General features: G+C 43.5%; 1 protein-coding gene across 1 annotated transcript in view; it reads right to left on the bottom strand.

Moving 5' to 3' along the window:
• Window positions 1-5,253: 5,253 nt before the first annotated feature.
• The window catches only part of DOP1B (DOP1 leucine zipper like protein B), a 108,080-nt gene continuing 89,305 nt past the window's right edge, over window positions 5,254-24,028 (bottom strand). The window contains exons 28-37 of the mRNA XM_082655204.1: window positions 21,974-22,059; window positions 21,630-21,739; window positions 21,360-21,506; window positions 20,272-20,333; window positions 19,639-19,767; window positions 9,335-9,471; window positions 8,259-8,314; window positions 7,873-8,034; window positions 6,202-6,331; window positions 5,254-5,699 (exon numbers count right to left, since the gene is read on the bottom strand). Coding sequence (XP_082511330.1) covers window positions 5,448-5,699; window positions 6,202-6,331; window positions 7,873-8,034; window positions 8,259-8,314; window positions 9,335-9,471; window positions 19,639-19,767; window positions 20,272-20,333; window positions 21,360-21,506; window positions 21,630-21,739; window positions 21,974-22,059 — 1,271 coding nt within the window. The 3' untranslated portion in view covers window positions 5,254-5,447. The remainder of the gene's footprint in view (window positions 5,700-6,201; window positions 6,332-7,872; window positions 8,035-8,258; window positions 8,315-9,334; window positions 9,472-19,638; window positions 19,768-20,271; window positions 20,334-21,359; window positions 21,507-21,629; window positions 21,740-21,973; window positions 22,060-24,028) is intronic.

Raw genomic sequence — 24,028 nt, 5'->3', positions numbered from 1 at the left:
GTAAGAAATGCAGGAGAGGGACTTCCCTGGTGGCGCAGTAGTTAAGAATCCGCCTGCCAATGCAGGGAACACGGGATCGGGCCCTGGTCCAGGAAGATCCCACATGCCGCGGAGCAACTAAGCCCATGTGCCACAACTACCGAGTCTTCCCTCTAGAGCCCGTGAGCCACAACTCCTGAGCCCGTGAGCCACAACTCCTGAGCCTGTGTGCCACAGCTACTGGAGCCCGCATGCCTAGAGCTCGTGCTCTGCAACGAGAAGCCACTGCAATGAGAAGCCCCCGCACTGCCACAAAGAGTAGCCCCTGCTCGCCGCAACTAGAGAAAGCCTGCACGCAGCAACGAAGACCCAAAGCAGCCAAAAATAAATAAATAAATAAATAGATTTATATTAAAAAAAAAAAAAGAAATGCAGGAGATGAGAAACCCCGAGTGGTTGGAGGAGACAGGAGAGGTAGCTGAGGCCTTCAGGAGGATAGAAAATCCCAATAGGCCCCAAGAGTCATAATTACAATTTCAATTTAGGGTAAAATGTTAAGCAACTTCTTTTTCTTTTTTTTTCTTTTTCGGTACGTGGGCCTCTCACTGTTGTGGGCTCTCCTGTTGCGGAGCACAGGCTCCGGACGCGCAGTCTCAGCGGCCATGGCTCACGGGCCCAGCTGCTCCGCGGCATGTGGGATCTTCCCGGACCGGGGCACGAATCCGTGTCCCCTGCATCAGCAGGCGGACTCCCAACCACTGCGCCACCAGGGAAGCCCAAGCAACTTCTTTTTATAAAGCTGAAACATTGAAGGGCGAGTTTCTCCTTAGTATTCTACCTCCCATCTGCTTCTGGTTGACTCTGGGGGGAAACTCAGGATGGCACAGACACTTGTTCACCAGATAAGGGGGAGCCCTGGCTGTCTCCCCTACTCTCACTTTAAATTCACAGTATTTTTGGGGTTTAAAACTTTATTGTGGTATTATATACAAAACATAAAATTTATCATTTTAACCCTTGAGTGTACGATTCAGCGACACTAATTACATTCCCATTGTTGTGCAACCGTCACCACCATCCACCTCCAGAACTTTCTCCTCATCCCAAACTGAAATTCTGTACCCATTAAACACTAACTCCTCAGTTCTTTCTCCCCCAGCCCCCGGCCACCACCATTCTATTTCCTGTTTCTATGAATTTGATTATTCAGGCACCTCATGTAAGTGGAATCATATTTGTCCTTTTGTGACTGATTTATTTCGCTTAGCATCACGTCCTCAAGGTTTATCCATGTTGTAGCACGTGCCCGAATTTCATTCCTTTTTAAGGCTCAATAATGTTCCACCATATGTCTACACCACATATGTTTATCCATTCATCCATTGATGTACATTCAGGTTATTTCCACCTCTTGGCTATTGTGGATAATGCTGCCACGTACATGAGTGTGCAAATATCTCTTTGTGACCCTGCTTTCCGTTTTTAGCAGAATTGCTGGATCATAGGGTAATTATATTTTAAACTCTTTGAGGAACAGCCATACTCTTCCTAGATCCAATTTTTTTTTTTTTCTTTTTTGGTACGCGGGCCTCTCACTGTTGTGGCCTCTCCCATTGCGGAGCACAGGCTCCGGACGCGCAGGCTCAGCGGCCATGGCTCAGGGCCCAGCTGCTCCGCGGCATGTGGGATCTTCCCGGACCGGGGCACGAACCCATGTCCCCTGCATTGGTAGGCGGACTCTCAACCACTGCGCCACCAGGGAAGCCCCCTAGATCCAATTTTGAAGTCCATTTCTGCCTTGGCTTAAAGGTAGGCTTACTGATTTAGATGCAGGACCACTTGGAAAGAGCTACCTGTATAGGATGAGAAGTAAGCAGACAAGCCTCCGCCCTGCGGGTTTCCTCATTTCCATCCAAGCCATCATCTCTGCGAACTCGTGGCTCTGCAAACTAGTGTTTCTCCAAGAGTGGTCCAGAAAGCACTAGCATCAAAGATAACTTATTACACAGGCAGATTCCCGAATGTCACCCCACTTACTGTTTCAGACTTTCTGGGGCGGAGGCTAAGCCTTCTGCAAGTTAGCAAGCTCTCTGGATGATTCTGTGCACACACCAGATAGAGGACCCCTGTTAAGTAAAGTTGCTTTTCTGGATTCTAACCACAACTGAGATTTCTAACTGCCAGGTCCTCATAACCATCCTGAAAAAAGGTTGAAGGGGGTCTCTTCACTCAACTTCAGAGACAGCACAAAGTCCGATTGCAGATGATGGAATTCAGCTTATGGAATGATGACTATACAACTTAACAAAACATGTAAGCATGGTAAGACACTACGTAGTGATTCTCACAATGTCCAGTTGCCCCTTAGTGTAGAATGGGTGGACTCTTCTTTGATGGTGTTACTTTTCCATGTTCATGGGTTTGTGTGTCCTACTAAACTGCAAATGATACCTGGCAGAAGGCATTGTCTTACCTCAATTTAATTGCAAAGGCCAGATTCTGTCTGGTCTCCCAGGTTGTTGTTCAAAGCTTCTAATTACAGTCTTCATCAACCATCTCGATGAATCCAGCTACTTCTACTTCTAATTTAACTGGGCATAACACAAATGCTGGAAAATAAGGCTTGTTCTGCTTTAAAACACCTCAGCACCCCTTGAGAGGCAGGAGCCACCTGCTCTGTGCCGAGGCTCTGGGAGGAGCTGTTTCAGCAGGAAGCCCGCTGGGCGGGGTGTCCTCAGAAGCTGTCTCCCACCCGGCACCACGCGGCAGCAGCCCTTGCAGGCTTTTCCTGTTTAAACTTCTCAGCCCTGGGCTTGAGAACATAGTGCTCTAGAGCAAGACAGACCTAGGCTTCGGTTCCTGGCTCTGCAGACTTTGGAGAACTGAGGAACAGTCCCTACCTCTCACGGGGGTTAGGAAATCACCCATGTGACGCGCTCAGCACAATGCCTGGCCCCTGGGAAGCACTCCAGGGGTGACGACCATTCATACCCGCTCCTAAGGGCTACGTCCCCACCACACCCTCCTGTAGCTCCATGCGTTCCAAAGTCTGCTTTGTTAGAGCACGGGACCCAGCACACTGCTTGCCCCCAGAGAAGTGGCACTTTGGTCCTTGGGTTGGACACATGGCTTAACTTCTTCTGAGAGGAAATGAGTCACAGCGGTCGTCTTGCAAGTAGGAAGGCAAAAAAGAACTGTTGATTTTGCTTTTCCTCACACTTAAAAAAAAAAATCTCCATTTTCTCTTTTAAAACTAAGACAACATTGTCAATCAACTATACTCCAATATAAAACAAAAAGTTAAAAGAGAAAAAAGACATAAAAGACCCCCCAAAAAAAGTCAAGTGAAAAAAAACAACTATAGAAACCACAGCGGGAGCACAGAGAGGGTTAGTTGCTATAACCCTGAGGGGTAGTTACAGTCGATATTTCTATTGTATAGATGAGAAAACTGAGGAACAAAGTATATGTCCAGCCTAGCATGTGGGTAAAGTTGAATAACAAACGCAAATTGAATTCAGAGCCTATGCCCTCACCCACTGTGGTGTGTACACGGACAAAAGACTTAGCTATACATCACATTTATAAGACTTCTTTCCTAGTGTTCTATGATAAACAGAGATGTACTATTAAATCTCTTTTAAGATTTCTATTAATAAATAAGGATTAAATTTTATATGGTATTGACCGAGACCATTAAGCTGTTTTAGATACTGGAGAGGAAAAAAAGAAAAAACAAAATTTGTAAATCTAGGTACAGATACAAGACCTACCTTTCATGGCATAATAGCTACTGATGATATAAATAAGCTATTAGTTTTGTTGTCAATTTTGATACGTGATCATATGTACCCACCTTGATGTTAACTATTAATCAGCATATGGTTATCTCCTCACAACCTGAATTATAGGGAAATCATCATATAAGTTACATTGAATTCACAATTCTACACTTCAATATTTAATATTTTAGTGACCAAACTTGCAAATGATTTTAAAGATACCCCCCCAACACACACAAAAACAACATAGTTTCCATGTAATTATTTATTTTTTTTATTATTTTTTTTTGGCTGTGCCACACGGCATGCGGGATCTTAGTTCCCCAACCAGGGATCAAACCCGCGCTCCCTGCAATGGAAGCAAGGAGTCTTAACCGCTGGACCGCCAGGGAAGTCCCTCCATGTAATTTTTAACACGTATTTGTATGAATACCCATATATGGTGGTGCTTTTTGATTCTTACTTTTAGCCCTTATTTAGGGAACCAAGTGGTTCTGTGCTCCCCATATCCTATCTTGGGGCTAGTGACACAAATTGCTTCTGCAGTGTTCACAAACTAATACGTAGTAGAATGTTAGGAGAAACTTAACCAGTAATGTTGGTCAAGTTCCCAAACACCCTTGTCTATAGAAAGGATGGATCTGAGAGCACACATTAGGTAGGACAGTTTGCATCGTCTGGCCCGGAAAATGAGGTCATGGAACGACGCCCTGGTGGCTGAAAAGGGGACGTGAGCTACGCAGGTCTGGCAGGCAAGCCCCGCGCACTGGCGCAGAGTGAGGGTTCTCACCTCAGAGGATGGGCACCAAGAGGGAGTCTATATAAGGAAGTTGGCATGAGACAAAGAGGCTCGAGAAGAGTGGGATGACACGCTGCCAGCCTGGAGGAGTCTGTGCCTAGGAAGGGATTATTTTCATCAACAGCAATGTCTGCAGAGAGGTAAAGAGATCCCAGAAATGACAGAGTAATAAGGAAGAGTCCAAAGAGTGAGTTTCCCTGACAATAGTTTCAGGCATTAGAGGCTCCATGACCACGCTGACTGCTTTATGTTCAATGGAAAGTGCTGGCCAGGCACACCGTGGTGCCATAACTAAGGTTACAGCTGTCAGACCTTTGAAAACTATGTATTTCTTACCCAGCAGAAGAGTGTGAACATGTGATTTTAATGGGCATGAGTTAAATACAATGAGATATCTGCAAGCTCACACCTCTGAATAGTCAATGGTAACGGGCAATTAGTATTTTCAGAAAATAATATATTTTCATTTTAAAATGTGGTACCAAAACAAATGTTTAAAGGGACATATGTGAGAAAGGTTAAAATAATAGTCAACAAAATTTTTAGAGAGGTGTACTGACACAGACCCATATACCTGCAACAAAGAAAACAACTCTCCAATCTCTTCATCCTTTACTTTATATCACAAACGTGCCACCACTAGATGATATATTAATTTTATTTCTTTACATAAATTGAGGAAGAAACATAAAATCAGATCTAAAAATATTACATGGCATTCAGGGAGGTGTATTTTGGTGCCCACCAGAAAAATGATCTGAAATTTACTTTCAAAACTGAGACACACTTGTTTAAAAGCACTATCCTGGCTCCTTTTTTGTTTTGAATATATCCTGTTTTTTCTCGAAGTCTCAGTAAATGGATTAAACGAGTTCTGGCTTACAAGGTTAACATTCCAGATGTTCCAAAAAATCGTATTCAACACATTCTTCCAGTTGCTTCAAGACCCTTGAGCTATCTGCGACGGGCGACTCCACAAGTAGAGGCCCCCGGGTGTCAGTAGGCAGTTTACTTTGGGTTTTAAAGGCACAATTCAGAGTCTTGAAGAATGGCATCAATTGCCTAATGGTGGAAAGAGAATGCTGGCGCAGAAGAGGGAACTCGCTCTTCATGGTGATCTCGTCGGAGCTGCTGATTTCCTGCAAAAAACCCACAACGACGTGGCTTTGCTAAGGGTTAGAGATGCACGCGAGGCACGTGCAGGCGGTGAAAGCTAAGAGATGGGTCCTTTATGAAATTCACTGTCAGCGCTGATGGTAGCAGCATCAACTCAAATCCTAGGTCTTCAGCTGCCATCTTCCACCAGGATTTCACCCTGAGCCCACCCCGCTGGGGCCACTGTCACCTCTCCGGCAGGCTCTTCCTCTGAGTCACAGAGGAACTCTGTGGGCAAGACTACTTCTACAGGACTGTGTCACCCAGGAGGCTTTACCCCTTAGCAACTGGGATGAGAAAGTGACATATACATGCTAAAACAAAGATGAAATTTATAACCATCTCCAAGTCTGAACATTCAGTTAGGAGGCATTCTGAAAACTGTTCAAAATCATTAAAATCAAATAGCACATGAAGTACTTCACTCACTGCCTAGCCTTTCTCCCCTCTGCCACAAATATAACTGTTAAAAAGGAAAACATTTACCCCATATTTTAATTTTAGAAGTTCGAGAATCCTGACAGTGTGGGGTTTGCATTCTTGGTGATTCTCCTCTAGATCCGACGGGAAGGCAGGGCCCTCTGTGTCTACTTCTGGAACAAATGCCCACCTGTAACTGGAGGAAAGAAATCGGAGGTCAGGCATGCTGGCTTGGAGCCCACCTAAAGAGTTAGAAACAGTTTTACTGAGATGTAAGTCACATTCACCGGTTTAACGTGTACAAATCAATAGCTTTTGGTATATTCACAGAACTGTACGTCCACCACCATAATCAATTTTAGGATATTTTCATAACCCCAAACAGAATCCCTGTTCCCATTAGCCCTCACCCCTCAATCCACTACACCCCTTTGATCTAGGCAACGACTCATCTATTTTCTGTCTGTACAGATTTTTTTATACTGGACATTTCATATAAATGGAATCACATAATACATGGTCGTTTGTGCCTGGCTTCTTTCACTTAATATCGTCAAGGTTCATCCGTGCTGTGGCATGTGTCGGTACTTCATTTCTTTGTATTGTAGAATATTTAATTGTACGGATACACCACATGTTATTTATCCACTTGTCAACTGATGGACATTTCTCTACCTTTTGCCTATTACGATTAATGCTGCTGTGCATACTCATGTCATTGGAACTCACTTAAAAAAAAAAAAACTTTCTTTTTTAGAGCAGTTTTAGGTTCACCCCAAATTGAGCAGAGAGTACAGAGGTTTCCCACTTGCCCTGGGGCCTGCTCTGCCGTGCACAGCCTCCCTGACTACCAACACACCCACCAGAGGGGTACATTTGTTACAATCGATGCACTGACACTGACTCAACATCATCACCCAAAGTCCAGAGTTCACCTTAGGGTTCGCTCTTGGTGCCGTAACTTCTATAGGCTCGGACAAGTGTGCAATGACATGTATCATACGAAGTAGTTTCACTGCCCTAAAAATCCTCTGTGCTCTGCCTCGCCCTCCCCTCCCGCCTGGCACACACTCAGCTGTTTACTGTCTCCACAGTCTTGCTTTTTATAGATCATCATATAGTCGGAATCAGACAGTATGTAGCCATTTCAGATTGGCTTCCTTCACTTAGTGTTTCTAAGCACAAACATTTCTACATGATTTCACTCTGTAGGGGAAATAGGATAGAGAGAAGTGGCATCTGGGGCCAGGCATGAAATTAGACAAATGAGCAGCCGTGTTAAGCCCACAGGAAATGTGAGCCCACAAGGGCAGAGCCAATCGGAGACGGCAAGTTCCATTTATTTAATTAAAAACAAAGAGACAAAAAAATTATACAAACCCAGTGAGGATCACCAGTGGGTGACTCTGTTTTATAAGAACCCAATAGCAAAAGCCACCTAAACACACACACACACACACACACACACACACACACACACACACACACACACACACACACACACACACACACACACACACAAAGAGAAACCCGTACATAAACACTACTGTGAGCCAAATTCCCCAAAACACAGATGTTGCAAGTAATGTGAAACTTGGTATTCTGAGCAGGCTCCTCGGCCACTAGCAACCCATGCTGAGGTGTCTTATATATTGTACAGGAAAGAACAAGTGAAAGTGCTCAAGAGGAAAGAAAGTCATCTGCTTCAAAGAAGACACGTGGTCTTCTCTGACTTACATCTGAAATAGCGGCATCTTGTCAGGTGGAAAAGAAAGTGCTGTGTCCAAGAATTTGCAAGCTGATAAGTATAGGATAAGTTCACTCTGGGGTATCTCCCCCATCGAGGGCTCATTTCCATCAGAGACTGAAACTTTTATTCTGTTGATTTTGTTGCTGTTTCTGTAAATTTGCAAAGAAACTCTTGTTATAAATTCATTCACATCTGCCGTGGTCCTTTTGCCTATGCAATGTCCATAAGAAGGTTTTCCTTTTAAGAAATGGTCAGAATAGCTGGTCCCTTCACAACTACTTCAGGGAAACGGTATTTAGTGTTAGATAGCCCTGCGTCTTAAGGTGATGTCCATTAACCTTCATATATGTGTGCAGACTGCTGTACTACTCACCTCAATGATTCATCGTCCTCTTTCAGATCTTCTTCAAGCTGTATGAATGTCTGAATCTTTAAAAAAAATGTGAATTCAAGTTACTATTTGAGAGAGAGTAAACATAGCTTAATGTTTAAAATTTATATGTCCATAAAAAATAGCAAATAAAGCAAAAGAAACCATCAAAAAAATGAAAAGACAACCTATGAAATGGAAAAAAATATCTGCAGACCAAATATCTGATAGGGTAATATCCAAAATATATAAAGAATTCATACAACTCAGTAACAAAAAAAAGCAAATAATCCAGGCAGCATTATTTGCAGTAGCCAAGACATGGAAACAACCTAAATGTCCATCAACAGATAAATAGATAAAGAAATTGTTTTATATATACACAATGGAATATTATTCAGCCACGAAAAGGAGGAATCCTACCATTTCCAGCAACATGGAAGGACCTTGGGGGCATTATACTAAGTGAAATAAGAAGAGAAAGGCAAATACTGTATGATCTCCCTTATAAGTGGAATCTAAAAAAATAATACAAGGAACTTCCCTGGTGGTCCAGTGGTTAAGACTCCGTGCTTCCAATTCAGGGGCCATGGGTTCAATCCCTTGTCATGGACGTTAACTAAACTTACTGTGATAATCATTTCATGATATACTTCAGTCAAATCAAGTTGTACACCTTAAACTCACACACTGCTATAGGACACATATCTCAATAAAACTGGAGGAAAAAAACAGTTTAAAAAATAGCAAATAGGGAGTTCCCTGGTGGTCCAGTGGTTAGGACTCAGCACTTTCACTGCCATGTCCTGGTCATGGAACTAAGATCCCGAAAGCCACATGGCATGGCCAAAAAAAAAGCAAATAATATCAAACTGTACAGATTAATTGGAATAACTGACGTTGAGAGAGCAACTAGGATTATAGGATAAAATATCTCTATTTAAGCAAGAGCTGACTATGCACTACCAACTTGATTGAAAATTTTGCAGATAAAATTAGATATATATGAAATATTATTCCTGAAAAAGCATTTCTAAAAGCTCCAATTTTGCTTTCAAGAGTAAAATATTTGCACTTACCAATTCAGAGACCATTATTGGCCACAGTGAAGTCAAATGTTGAGCAGATATTCTTAGCAGCAAAACTCTGAAAAAAAGAAACATCTGAGCAGCAGCTATGGATGTCTGTCCAACTCTGAGATTGTCTGTCAGGCGTTCTAAGGAAAGAAGATTTTAGAGATGTCACACAAATAGGCAGTTTGGAGTTTCTCACTAGACAAAGAGGAATAATAAAATTGCAATTGCTTTGACATTTGACGAGAACCTCATACATGAGATGGGTGTTGGGAGAATGGTTCTGTGCCCCGTGTTTGCCCCCAGCACTGTTCCTTGCGAGGCACAGCAGTTTGTGGCTTTTGCTAAAGAAGTGAATCAAGTTCCTCTTATTCCCCTGCTGCAGCTGAGTAGAAAGGCAACAACTTCTGGCTCAAGCCAGAAATCCAGTGTGTGATCAATAAACATGTAATTATTCTTCTAAGAATATGAAACATGAGACACAGACACTGAAGAGTCTTTGGTGAGTGAGGGAACTATGAGATCATATAGATTGGTTGGCAGATGACACTATATTTTGGGGGTGAGGAGTGGCAAGTGAAGTGCGTGAATAAAATAGAATTATTCAGTAAAGTTTAGATTTGAGGACCATGACAAAAACTTTTAATTCCTGCAGGAAAAAGAAAAAAAGGTAAACTCTCTAGTCCCTAACAGTCTTCCCCACTTCTCCACTGAAATAACTGTTTGCAGAATGTGATTTTTTCCCATAATTTGAGGTTTCTTAGGACGATGACAAATTGCCACAGGAAATAGCTGAACTATGGTCATGCCGCTTAAGATTCGCTGTAGTAAATTAGTAATAAACTTCTCTTTACTTGAGGTAGCTTAAATGAGTTTTGTTTTGTTTTTGCGATACGTGGATGTCTCACTGCTGTGGCCTCTCCTGTTGCGGAGCACAGGCTCTGGACGCGCAGGCTCAGCAGCCATGGCTCACGGGCTCAGCCGCTCTGAGGCATGTGGGATCTTCCCGAACCGGGGCACAAACTCGTGTCCCCTGCATTGGCAGGCGGACTCTCAACCACTGCACCACCAGGGAAGCCCTTAAGTGGGTTTTTACTTCTTGCCTTTAAAAATACTCTGACCAAATGAAGGATCGTGCATAGATCAGACACTTGACAAACAGGTTGGCATTTTTAAAGAGTGGTTTGTGCTTTTGGTTCTGGACAAGATGGAGTAAGTATAATACATCCTATTTATCTAACTGCAAACAAATAAACAAACAAAAACCTTGAACAAAAATACATAAACCAACTATCAGAAAAGAGGTGAAGGAAACATGGCAGGACTGGGTAGGAACCTTGGGACTTAAGGAATGACCTGGAAGTGGGTTCCATGTGGTTTTTAAATTTTTTATTTTATTGCAGCTTAGGCAATTGAAAAGAATGTAACCTGGAATGCCAAAAGTCTCAACTTGAATGAGAAAAGATACCCAAAAGACACCAATGCAGAGATAATACAGAGGTTGGAATTATTGGAAAAGGATTTTAAAGCCGCTATCTAAAAATACTCTAATAACCAATTATGGACGCTTGAAACAAATAAGAAATAGAAAGTGGCAGCAAAAAAATACAAGATACAAAGAAAAGTCAAATAGAAATTTTAGAACTAAAAAATAGAATCACCAAGATAGAAAAACTTACTGTTGAGCTCAATAGCAGAATGGAGATGACAGAGGAAGAGGGGAATTCAGGACACAATCAATAGAAATTATGTGAGCTGAACAAAGGAGAGAGAAAATATCAGAAAAAAAAAATGAACAGAGTCTCATAGACCAGTGGGACAACAAAAGAGCTAACATTTGTGCACTGGAATCACAGAAAAAGAGAAAAAAGAGTATAGGTTGGAAAAATATTTTAAAAATAATGACTGAAAACTTTCCAAATGTGGTGAAAGACATATATCTACAAATAAAACAAGCTGAGTGAACTCTAAAAGGGATAAAATCAAAGAAATCATGTTCAGTCACATAATCAAACTTCTGAAAACTAAAGACAAAGAAAAAAATCTTGATAGCAATCAGAGGGAAATTATACATTACCTAAAAGGGAGAATAATTCGAATAATAGCAGATTTCTCCTTAGAAACCATAGAGTCAGAAAGAAGTTGCCATTTTCAAGTGCTGAAAGAAAAGAACTTCAACCCAGAATTTTTCTATTTCCAATGAAAACATCCTTCCAGAATAAAGGTGAAAGAAAAAAACAACAACAACCAAACCAAACCAAGATGAATGAAGGTGAAAAAAAAAAGACTCAATGAAGGAGAACAGTGCCAACAGATTTGCACTAAAAGAATGGCTAAATGATGTTCTTCAGACAGAAAGGAAATGATAATGGTAGGAAACATGGAACATCAGGAATGACTAAAGAGCAATAGAAAGGGTAAATAAATGAGTATAAATAATATCCTTTCCTCTTGAGTATTTATGTTGGACAGTGAAAGCAAAAGGTGTATCTCTATCTCCTTTGGTTCTAGTATGTAAATGTAGTATTTCAGACAACTATATCATATGGGAGAAGAGAAAAGCAAATGGTGGTAAAATATTGATACTAGTAGACCACAGTAAGTATGTATATTCTATGTTCACTGTAATCCCTAGAGCAACCACTGCAAAAAGCTATATAAAGAGATATACCCCCAAACCACTTTAAATAAATCAAAATGGAATGCCAAAAAAATGTTCAAGTAACCTCAGGAAAATAGGAAAAGGGAAACAAAATGAATGAAAAGGAACAAACAGAAAATAAATAAAATGGCATAATATATCCTGACATGACATGTCAATTAAAAGAGATTGGTTGAATGGATAAAAGGAATGACCCAGTTGTATGCTATCTTACACAAAACTCACTTCAAATATAACAATATGGCTTCCCTGGTGGCACAGTGGTTAAGAATCCACCTGCCAATGCAGGGGACACGGGTTTGAGCCCTGGTCCAGGAAGATCCCACATGCTGCGGAGCAACTAAGCCCATGTGCCACAACTACTGAGCCTGCGCTCTAGAGCCCGCGAACCACAACTACTGAGCCCGTGTGCCACAACTACTGAAGTCCGCACACCTAGAGCCCATGCTCTGCAACAAGAGAAGCCACCACAATGAGAAGCCCGCGCACCACAACAAAGAGTAGCCCCCGCTCGCCCCAACTAGAGAAAGCTCGCGCAGCAACAAAGACCCAACACAACCAAAAATAAATGAAATAAATAAATTTTAAAAAAAGATAAAACTACTTAAAAATATATAACAATATAAGTAGGTTAAAGGTAAAAGGATGGAAAAAGATACAATATGCAAACATTTTAAGAAAGCTGGAGTGGCACTATTAATATAGGACAGAATAGACTTCAGAGCAAAGGAAAGTACCAGGGTCAAAGAGGGACATTACACAGTGGTAAAGTCAGTTCAACAAGAAGATATAACATTCCTAAATGTCTGTGCACCAAACAACAGAGGTGTAAAATACTTGAAGAAAGAACTGCCGGACTCAAAGAAGAATAAGTACTGACAACTGTAGCTGAACTTCAACATCCCTATCCCATGACTGATAGAACTCCTAGGAAAACAGTCAGTAAGGATATAGAAGAACTGAGCAATACCTTCAGGCAACAGGATCTAATAAACACTTGTAGAACACTCCACTCAACACCAGCAGAATACACCTCATTACGTGCTCGTGGAACATTCACCAAGACTGCTTTACGACCCATGATATTACCGAACTTCAACAAATTTAAATCCTACAAAGAATGTTCTCTGACCATAATGGAATCAAACTGGAAATTAATAACAGAAAGATAACCAGAAACACTTGGAAATTAACAAACTTCTAAATTAGATATGGGGTGAAGAAGTATCAAAGGAAATAAAAAATATAAAGAAATGAATGAAAATTACAATATACCCGATTTCGTGGGATGGAGTTAAAGTACTGCTGAGAGGGAAATTTATAGCACTAAATGTTTACATTATAAAAGAAGAAAACACTCAAATCTATAATCCAAGCCTCTACCTCACGAGACCAGAAAAAGAACAAAATAAAACCAAAGCAAGGACAAAGAAGGGCATAATAAAAAGCAGAAATAAATGAAACTGGAAACAAAACAAACAAAAATAATGTAGAAAAATCAAATTAAAATGTGGTTATTCGAAAAGGACAAGAAAAGTGATAAACCTCTAGAAAGACTGACCAAAAAAGAGAGAAAGCAAATTACCAACATCAGGAATGAAAGAAGGGGTATCTCTAAAGACATCAAAAGGATAACGAGGGACTTCCCTGGTGGCTGAGTGGTTAAGACTCCACGTTCCCAATGCAGGGGGCCTGGGTTTGATCCCTGGACAGGGAACTAGATACCACATACATGCTGCAACTAAGAGCTCACAAGCCACAACTAAGAAGCCCATGTGCCGCAACTAAGGAGTCGGCAAGCTACAACTAAAAGGAGACCACCTGCCGCAACTAAGACCCAGTGCAACCAAATAAATAAATAAATATTAAAAAATAAAAATGTTAAAAAGAAAGGATAATGACATTTGAATTACTGTTTAAATGGGAATGCAAAATGGTACGTCCACTCTGGAAAACAGTTCGGCCGTTTCTTATAAAGTTAAACACACGTTTACCATAGAACCCAGTAAACAAACCCTTGTGCATTTATCCCAGCTTGCAGGATCTTAGTTCCCTGACCAGGGACTGAACCTGGGCCCTCTGCAGTGAAAGCACAGAGTCCTAACCACTGGATCGCCAGAGGCTTCTTTCTTTTTTTTTTTTTAATTTATTTATTTCATTTATCTTATTTTTGGCTGCACTGGGTCTTTGTTGCTGTGCGTGGGCTTTTCTCTAGTTGCGGCGAGCGGGGGATACTCTTTGTTGCAGTGCACGGGCTTCTCATTGTGGTGGCTTCTCTTGTTGTGGAGCACAGGCTCTAGGCACGCGGGCTCAGTAGTTGTGGCTCACGGGCTCTAGGGCGCAGGCTCAGTAGTTGTGGCACACGGGCTTAGTTGCTCCATGGCACGTGGGATCTTCCTGGACCAGGGCTCGAACCCGTGTCCCCTGCATTGGCGGGCGGATTCTTAACCACTGCGCTATCAGGGAAGCCCCTAGGCTTTATTTCTAATAACCAAAAACTAGAACAACCCAGATGTCCATCAGGTAAATGGATAAATGAACTGAGGTACACCCATAAAATGGAGTATTAGTACTCATTAAAAAAGATCAAACTCCTTATACACCCATGAACATACCCCACTTGCCTTTGGATGGATCTCAAAAGCACTGTACTAAATGAAAAAAGCTAATCTCAAAAGGTGACATTTACATAATATGTATGATGTATGATTCCATTTATATAACATTAAAGTGATGGAGAACTGATCAGCGGTTTCCAGGGGTTAGCGCTGGGTGGAGGGTGTGACTATACAAAGCAGTGAGTGACGTGAGGGTGTCGCTTTGTAGCGAGGGAAGAGTTCTAAATCCTGGCTGTGGTGTTGGCTACAAGAATATGTATGTGGGAACTAGACACACAGACACACACACAAAGAATGCATTGTAGAAACTGGTGAAATCTGAAAAAATCTCAAGTTGAGTTATGGCAATATTCCCACATCGATTTCCTGGTTTTGATGAGGGACTATGCTTATGTGAGATGTTATCATGGGGGAAGCTGGACGAACAGTACACAGGAACACCAGGTACTATTTGTGTAACTTCTTGTGAGTCTTAATCTACTTCGAGATAAAAAGTATTAAAAAAAAAGTGGTTTGTACACACGGGGCGTATTTCATATTGATGCTCCAAATAAAAGCTAAATTCGTGAGATTCTTCTTCAGCCAAGATGATCTATTTTAGAATCTCTAATATTCCTTTCTTAGCTGAGTGACAAACCTTACAAGCTGAAGGAGTCCTGGGTGAGCAGAGCCAGAGAAAGCCCTGAGCCAGAACCTCTGCACCACTGTCAAGGTCGCAGAACCTCGTTTAGGCTGGCCACATAACCTTGCTGAGCCCATTCCCCATCTGTGAAACTCACCTGCCTCAAAGGGTACCTGCTAAAGAACACAGCCTACTGCTGGGAGCCAGAGGGCTCAGACTTCAGTCCAGGGTGTGCCAGTTAGTGGCAATGCAACTTTACGCAGGTGTTAATCTCTCTGAGCACCAGTATCCTGATGTGAAAATGGAGCTAATAAAGGACAATGAAGAAAACTTAAAAGATGGGAAGGACTTCAATGGACCTGGAATGAGCCACACTCATCAGCTTAGAGGGAACAGTGTTCCCTCTAGACCTTTCTGATCCCCTCATCAGGGGCCTTTGTAGCCTGTCCTCCTTTCATCCTAGACAAGCAGCATTTTATCGTCCCTCCTGTTTAAAAAATAATTGCTTTGAGCCGATTTACTTCTTTTGAGATCAATGCAAAATTTATGTCACTACGAGCCAAGATGTGAGAACCTGCTCAGTTCTGCACCGAGTGCATCGATCGACCTCTTCCAGTGCTACCTGATGGTGATCAGTTGGGGGTGAGGACCCCAGAGGAGAGATGCCAGACCTTCCCCATTCCTGCCTCTTTTGATTTGGTCTCAACTATTCACCAGGGTGTGCAACTCAGGAGCTTCTGGATGCCTCTGCTCCCTTGACTGGGGCGTCATTGCTCCATGGGGCCAGTCAATGTCCCGAGACTGTCAGAGAACGTTCTGAATCCCATCACCCCAGGACCTTAGGGAAGTTGGGGACGATGACAATACAGAGGCAAGGGCTTTGCAAACTGTCAGTAAAAAACGGAAGGGGGTAAACATGTTTACTTCTTCCTCTTATTTTTTTAAAACAAGGACTCAAACAGGTATTTTTATTTTATTTTATTTTTTGGCTGCATTGTGTGGAATGAGGGATCTTAGCTCCCCAGCCAAGGATAGAACCCGTGCCACCTGCAGTGTAAGTGCGAAGCCCTAACCACTGGACCGCCAGGGAAGTCCACTCTACTTTTTCAAACATGTAGTATTTTTTTTTTTTGCGGTACGCGGGCCTCTCACTGTTGTGGCCTCTCCTGTTGCGGAGCACAGGCTCCGGACGCGCAGGCTCAGAGGCCATGGCTCACGGGCCCAGCCGCTCTGCGGCATGTGGGATCCTCCTGGACCGGGGCACGAACCCGTGTCCCCTGCATCGGCAGGCGGACTCTCAACCACTGCGCCACCAGGGAAGCCCCATGTAGTATTTTTTTTAAAAAAAAAAAACCCAGCACTTGAGCTATCCAAAGTGGAGGGTATTTATTTGGAGAAATTCCTCTTTCCCCAAGGGCCCGCAGACTATCTCCTATTTAAAGTCAGCATTATGCTGACTTTCATATATGTTGTATGTATATAATATTATGTTGCCTCTACTTCTCTCTCCCTCTCTGAGCCATGATTTCTCAGAATTGGATGTTTACACCCTGCCATAGTCAGATTCTCCATACCACTGATTGAAAAAGGCCATTGTCTGTTCTCTTCTTGTTCTACACATCTAATACTGTCTCTTTAGCTCTCTGGGCCTCACCCCAGGGCCTCACCCCAGGGCCTCACACACCCCAGGTTTTAGGAGAGTGTGTGATGGGACATGGGGGAGAGAAGGCGCAGGTGTTTCTCCCAAAGTGAGAAGGCATGGGGCTTCCCCGGTGGCACAGTGGTTGAGAATCTGCCTGCCGATACAGGGGACGTGGGTTCGTGCCCCGGTCCGGGAAGATCCCACATGCCGCGGAGCGGCTGGGCCCGTGAGCCATGGCCGCTGAGCCTGCACGTCCGGAGCCTGTGCTCCGCAACGGGAGAGGCCACAACAGTGAGAGGCCCGCATACCGCAAAAAAAAAAAAAAAAAGTGAGAAGGCATGGCAAGGCTTGTACAATGCACTGCCTACCATGCTCGCCTGCTGAGAAAGTGAACTTCACGCTGCGCTTCTGGACCACTGTCTGATGGCCAGGGGCATAAAGCACCACCACAGATGCCGCCTGTGAACTAGAGGAAATGTGGTTCCCGTTGTTCTTTCTCCCCTTTAAATCCTGTAAGTATGCAACGAAGTTCAGCTTTGACTCTGCACTGAGCAAAGTCTCTGGAGGGCTGCCACCACCTTTAACGGCATTCCTGGCCACCCTCTGATCCAAGCAGCCTCCTGCTAGTGATTCAAGTAAGGATTTGTCAATATCTGAATATTCACTTTCATACATTTTAAGTATTCAAGACGTTAGGTCATGAACATCTCCTTACCTGCTTTACAGGCTGAAATTATGTCAGTAGAAGTATAATGGTATTTTCACTGTTGCAAATATAAAATACTGTCATAATTAATACCCGTGAAAGCTGTTAATGTTTTGTCCTAAAATAATTAAGACCTTTCAAGTGGTTAATCAAGTAGGGACGCGGGCTGAGAATTAATAAAAATATTTAGGAAAAACACATGCTTTGTGAGCCGACAGATATTTATAAGAGCATTTTTTAAGAGGGTACAGTAAGAGATTTATATTATAATTCTATGTGGAAACAACCTGAATGTTCAACTGGTGAACTGGAACAAACCACAGAATGGAATACTATAGATAAATAGCAATAAAAAGAAATAAGCTACTGATAAATACAACAGAATGAATGACTCTCAAATACAAGAGGCCAGTCTCAAAGGCTACATACTGTCCAATCACATTCACATTTATAGGACATTCCAGAAAAGATGAAACTATATGAACAGAAAGAAGATTCAGTGGTTGATAGGGTCAGGGGGTAAGGGCAGGAGATGCCTTCTGAGGGGCACGAGTGAACTTTCTGGGGTGATGGAAATGTTCTGAATCTTGACTGCCGTGGTGGTTACGTGACTACATGTGTTTATCAAAATTCATAGAACTGTATAGCCAGAACTGTATGCAAATTATACTTTAATAAGTCTGAGCACCCCAAAAGGATTTACACCGTAATTCTAATATTTGTAAAATTGTTTGTTATACTAGCCTTCATGATATTTAATACAATTCTTGAAAGCTTGTTTATTTTATTATATTCCATTTAGGCTACGTGTCTTAAGGAAAACACATTCCTGTTTGAGAGTTCTTTTGTATCTTGGAGGAGGATGAATTAAAACAGAATGCTCACTTGGCCAACTCAACATTTTATGAGGAGGGGGAAAAACCTTTAAAACCATGTATAATATCCACAATCATTCACTTTTGAAGCAGACAAAGAATACCGCGAGTATGAAGAAGAAAAAAGACTGCTACAGAAAAATCAGGTACTTCTCCAAAATCTTGCTCTGTCACTGGCCTCACTTAGTATCTGCACTGCAGGAGGGATCCAGCAGGAGACAGTGCTGAAGAAGCACAGCCAGACTTTAAAAAACAACCTAATAAAAACTAATAGCATTATAGGACTTCCTGGTGGCGCAGTGGTTAAGAATCCACCTGCCAATGCAGGGGACACAGGTTCAAGCCCTGGTCTGGGAGGATCCCACATGCCATGGAGCAACTAAGCCCGTGTGCGACAACTACTGAGCCTGCACTCTAGACCCCGCGAGCCACAACTGTTGAAGCCCCCATGCCTAGAGCCCGTGCTCTGCAACAAGAGAAGCCACCGCAATGAGAAGCCCGTGCACCACAACGAAGAGTAGCCCCTGCTCGCCGCAACTAGTGAAAAGCTTGTGCACAGCAACAAAGACCCAACACAGCCCAAAATAAATAAATATCTTAAAAAATTTTAAAAACTAATAGCATTATAATAATTGATTTTTGTCTTGCCTTTTCAAAAAAAATAAATTTATTTATTTCTATGTTATTTTCAGCTGTGTTGGGTCTTCGTTGCTGTGCACGGGCTTTCTCTAGTTGTGGCGAGCGGGGGCTACTCTTCATTGCGGTGTGCGGCCTTCTCATTGCGGTGGCTTCTCTTGTTGCGGAGCACGGGCTCTAGGCACGCGGGCTTCAGTAGCTGTGGCACGTGGGCTCAGTAGTTGTGGCTCACAGGCTCCAGAACGCAGGCTCAATAGTTGTAGCGCACGGGCTTAGTTGCTCCGCGGCAGGTGGGATCTTCCTGGACCAGGGCTCGAACCTGTGGCCCCTACGTTGGCAGGTGGATTCTTAACCACTGCGCCAGCAGGAACGTCCCATCATAACTGATTTTTAAAATAAAGTTCTACAATCACCTCTGCTGAGTACTCATTTAACGTCTGACCATTCCACCAACACCTGCCCTGGGCCCCTCTGCTTTCCAGCCATGTCGGCCACTCTGGGCCTGTCTCTTTTGGCGGGGGTGGGCTGGGGGAGGGCAGGACTTCTTACCTTGGATCAGAGGAAGGTAAAGGTGGTACTGATCAAGTTCTCCACTTAAGACAGCAAAAGCCTGGCGCTTTAGCAGCATGGCTTTCTGCTCAAAACTTGAGAACAGTTTTAAAGAACTGCTCTGCATAGCTGGAATAAATAGAGCAAATAAGTTCCATTTAGTGAGAACACTACAATGAGAGGTAAGTGATGAGAAATTCCTACTATTCCTATCTTCCCTGGTGAAAGATCATGATCTTGATTAAGGGCATGCAGTTGTTACTCAAGTATTTACATTTATAAAAGTTCTTATTTCTTTCATGATACTGAGTGATGGGGTATTTGAAGAGGATATGAGGTACAGGAAAGCACTCCTAACCAATTGTGGTCAACTTATCATTACTTTCAAAAGTATTTTCTCCGCTATAAAACTGCAAAAAAGGTAGTTGAAGGCGTTCGTGTCAATAGACTGGAAATGGGAAGGCTCACTGACGTAGTCCCGACATATTCTGCACATCACATTACACTCTGTGGCCGAAATGGCACTAAAAAAGGTTTGAGCTGGGCTCTGAAATACGTGGTAAAAGCTGGTTATGACCAAAAGGAATCGGTCCTTTAAAGTGTGACTTATGTGCACATAACAGAAGAACTTACTCATTAAATCTTTAAACATTGTTTTCTCATGAGTCAGAAGATGGTCAATAATGGATTTCCAACTGGATATTAAAAAAAGCAAAATTAATTAAATATGCAAAGGGTGACAGTCTGATTAAAAGCATCAAGAAAAGAACATGTCCCTTTAAGATCTATTAAAAACTGCTTTCTGAAAAGTTAGTGAAAGGGATGAATAGTTTTTATATAAGGAAACGTTAAGCGAAAGCTTTTCATTTATAACCTTAACATAGGGAATGAATAACATGGGGAATAATGAATAATTCCCAGCTCACAATAAAAGAAAACACAAATTGTCAAGGTACCTTGGCTTTCACAAGGGTTGCCCTTAAATGTGTTCACACAGATGATGTCCATACACTTGTGTTAATGGAAAGAATGGGGGTTGTGAAGACAAACACCACTTGTTCTCAACGGGTTCCCCACAGTGCAACAGGATTACAGCCATGGCCGCTGGTGGTGGCTGGGCAAACCCTCAGCCCACATAAAGAAGCTGACCAGTCTCCACCGTCTCCCCCTGCCATTAATGAAGACCTGTTCAGTCAAGCCAGGGGCAGAGTTACGGGTGGTTCTGTTGACCTCCAAGAAAAAGGCACAGCTAGTTCATCCTGTGCCTGGGATTCCATGGATCTCCGCTGCCCGCGCAGAGCCTGGCCAGCCTCAAGGTCTCAGTGAGGAATCGGGGAGTGTGAGCCGAGAAGTGGGATAAGGACACCTTAGTGTCACCATGGAGTCCCGTCATCTTAATGCTGGTCAAGCATTTTGTGATTACAAGATAAAGCAGTACTAGACCAAGTACCACTGGAACCCCATGCAATGCTCTTTAGGAAAAATGTGCTCTCTTACTTGAAATTCTTCTCCTGATTAAAAAAAGCCACCTTTGTAGTTTTGAGAAGACTTAATTCTGTTCCCAGAAATACACAGTTAACCCGTGAGTGGTGTCCTATGATTTGGGTTGATGCTAGCTGTGCTTCCATTTCAGGAATGAGAATTAATTACAGAAACCCAAACACTTTTCCACTTGAAGATTCAGGGCACGTTTTTTTTTTTGTCAGGACAGCATTTCTTACTGCACACAAGAAGTGTCCATCTGGAAGAAGGCCGGGTCCAAGAATAATTCCAGGACTTCTTTTTTCCAGGCTCGTTTCGTGTAGGCATAACCGCTTAGAGAGCTCAGCAGCTGGGCGCCAGCCCGGAAGCTGGGGGCATTGTAGGCACTGAAAGGGGTGGGAAGGGGAAAGGGCCAAGGTCAGAGATGGTGCAAGGAACCCCGCTGGACACATTTCCCATAAGCTACCTTTCCACACGTGGGTGGGGTACAATGGAGAAGGTGGCGTTACCTGTGATTGCGTAAGTAAGGAAAAACATAGTAAAGCAAACGTGAGATCAACGGCACCGCTCTCTCCTTCTCATCACTTCGATAAACCATGTCCAGGAGGGATGCCAGAACCTAGAAGAACAGGACCACCAGAAAACAGAAATCTCCTAACGCAGGCGGCAATACAAAATTCAGTCCCCGGGGTATACACAGCCTGACAAGACAACTCCACGGGGCAGCCTGAGGCCAATTCTGGCTTATGAACTCACCCGGGACGGTGCAGCCCGTGCGCCCTGGCCCCTGAGAATGAACGCCCTCACAAAGCCTCACTTCTGTGGGGGGATGACAAGCCAGATGCATATGTACCTCTGCCAGGAGGGAGAGGGCTTGCACGCTGTACACCGAAGGGGCAGACGCAGGCACCATTGCTGACGCGGGGGCAGCAGCATCTGCTGAAAGAGGCATGTGTGTTTTAATCAGGACAATAGGTCACCATTTATGCCCCCAAAGCATCAGATGAACTTGAGTCATGAGCTCCCGCCTTTCACACTGACTCTGTACGTACGTACATGTTACGTATTCTTCTCTGCTAACATGTTCAACTTCAGCAACTAAGAATCTGGGTATTTTGATCAAATAAATCAGCACCAACTCACTGTCTTCCTCCCTGCTTCTATTCTCATCACCATGTTTGGAGCTTCAACATCCCCCTGGATGACCCCTCTAACATCCTGGCCTCCGAGCCCCTTAGTCTTTTCTTTTCCAGCAAGCTTTTATTTTGTTCCAGCTCAGCCAGCCACTGTCACCATCATACCCTTGACCTCATGAATTTCCAAAGTCTCCATTTGCAGCACCCTACAGTGACCACATCTTACCTTTCCTGCTCACTTACTCCTGGAATGCTGCTCTGACAATTTCCTGAAACCTTGCACAAGCCTCCAACCCCCTGAGTTCACGTCCTTCACTACCTATCAATCCCCCCAGGTCTTCACTTCTCTATCTCCCCACCCACACCCGTGGTCTATCGTCCACCTTGCAAACATCCTTCACTTTTTTGCTTCTCTCTCCCTCTGAAGCACTCACCTAGAAAAATGCAAAGCTGGCTAAACCCAATGATTGCCTATGCAGTTCTATGCAGCTAAATGCTCTGGAGAAAACCAGACTACTCTGAAACAGATCTCACTTTACTTCATGACTGTGCAACTCAAAAATGACTGATGCTACTAGATAACCCTCCCCCACGTCCCTCAGCGCTGTGCTGGCTTTCCCAGTCTCCAACATAGTTCTTTCACCTCCTCCCTCCATAACCATCGATACCTGTCCCTCCTCAGCTGGTAACCTCATCTCATGTTTCATTTAGAAAATTAATGTAAACAAACAGAAACGCCCTCAGTTTGGCCCCTATGTGTTATTAACCTGGAACATTTATATCCGTGTTCTCTGCCTTGTCTCCGGTTTTGTTTTGTTTTTTTTTTTTGCGGTATGCGGGCCTCTCACTGTTGTGGCCTCTCCCGTTGTGGAGCACAGGCTCCGGACGCGCAGGCTCAGCGGCCATGGCTCACGGGCCCAGCCGCTCCGCGGCATGTGGGATCTTCCCGGACCGGGTCATGAACCCGTGTCCCCTGCATCGGCGGGCGGACTCTCAACCACTGTGCCACCAGGGAAGCCCTGGCAGGCGGATTCTTAACCACTGCGCCACCGAGGAAGTCCCATGACTTTGGTTTTTGGTTTAAACAATTGATTGAGGTGGAAAAGTCTGAAGCAAGAACATTCTGGAGAGGGAGATGGAGCTTGGGTTTGCATGTGTTACATTTGAGATGTCTGGGAAGGAATCAGAAAAGGTCAGCAGCGTAGGAGGAAAAACCAAGAGAACGTGGAGTCGTGGAAACTATGAGAAGAGAGTGTTTCCAGAAGCACAGTGTTTCCGGAAACACTCCAGAGAGTGTTTCCTGTGCTCTGCAATGGGAGAGGCCACAACAGTGAGAGGCCCACGTACCGTAAAAAAAAAAAAAAAAAAAAAAAAAAAGAATCCACCTGCCAACGCAGGGCTCGAGCCCTGGTCCGGGAAGATCCCACGTGCCATGGAGCAACTAAGCCCGTGCGCCACAACTACTGAGCCTGCGCCCTAGAGCCCGCGAACCACAACTACTGAGACCGCGAGCCACAACTACTGAAGCCCGTGCACCCAGAACCCGTGCTCCACAACAGGAGAAGCCACCGCAATGAGAAGCCCGCGCACCGCAACGAAGAGTAGCCCCCACTCGCCCGCAACTAGAGAAAGCCCATGTTCAGCAATGAAGACCCAACGTGGCCAAAAATAAATAAAACAAAAAACCAAACAACAAAAACCCCAAAGTCATCCTTGTTTGCCTTTTTTTTCTTTAAACTACCATTTCCAATCCATCGGCAAGTTCTGTTGAT

The sequence above is a fragment of the Grampus griseus genome, assembly GCF_964374135.1.
Source record: "Grampus griseus genome assembly, chromosome: 5".
In the NCBI taxonomy this organism is placed as follows: domain Eukaryota; kingdom Metazoa; phylum Chordata; class Mammalia; order Artiodactyla; family Delphinidae; genus Grampus; species Grampus griseus.
The sequence above is the reverse complement of the archived record's forward strand: the minus strand, read 5'-3'. Positions and strand labels throughout refer to the sequence as shown.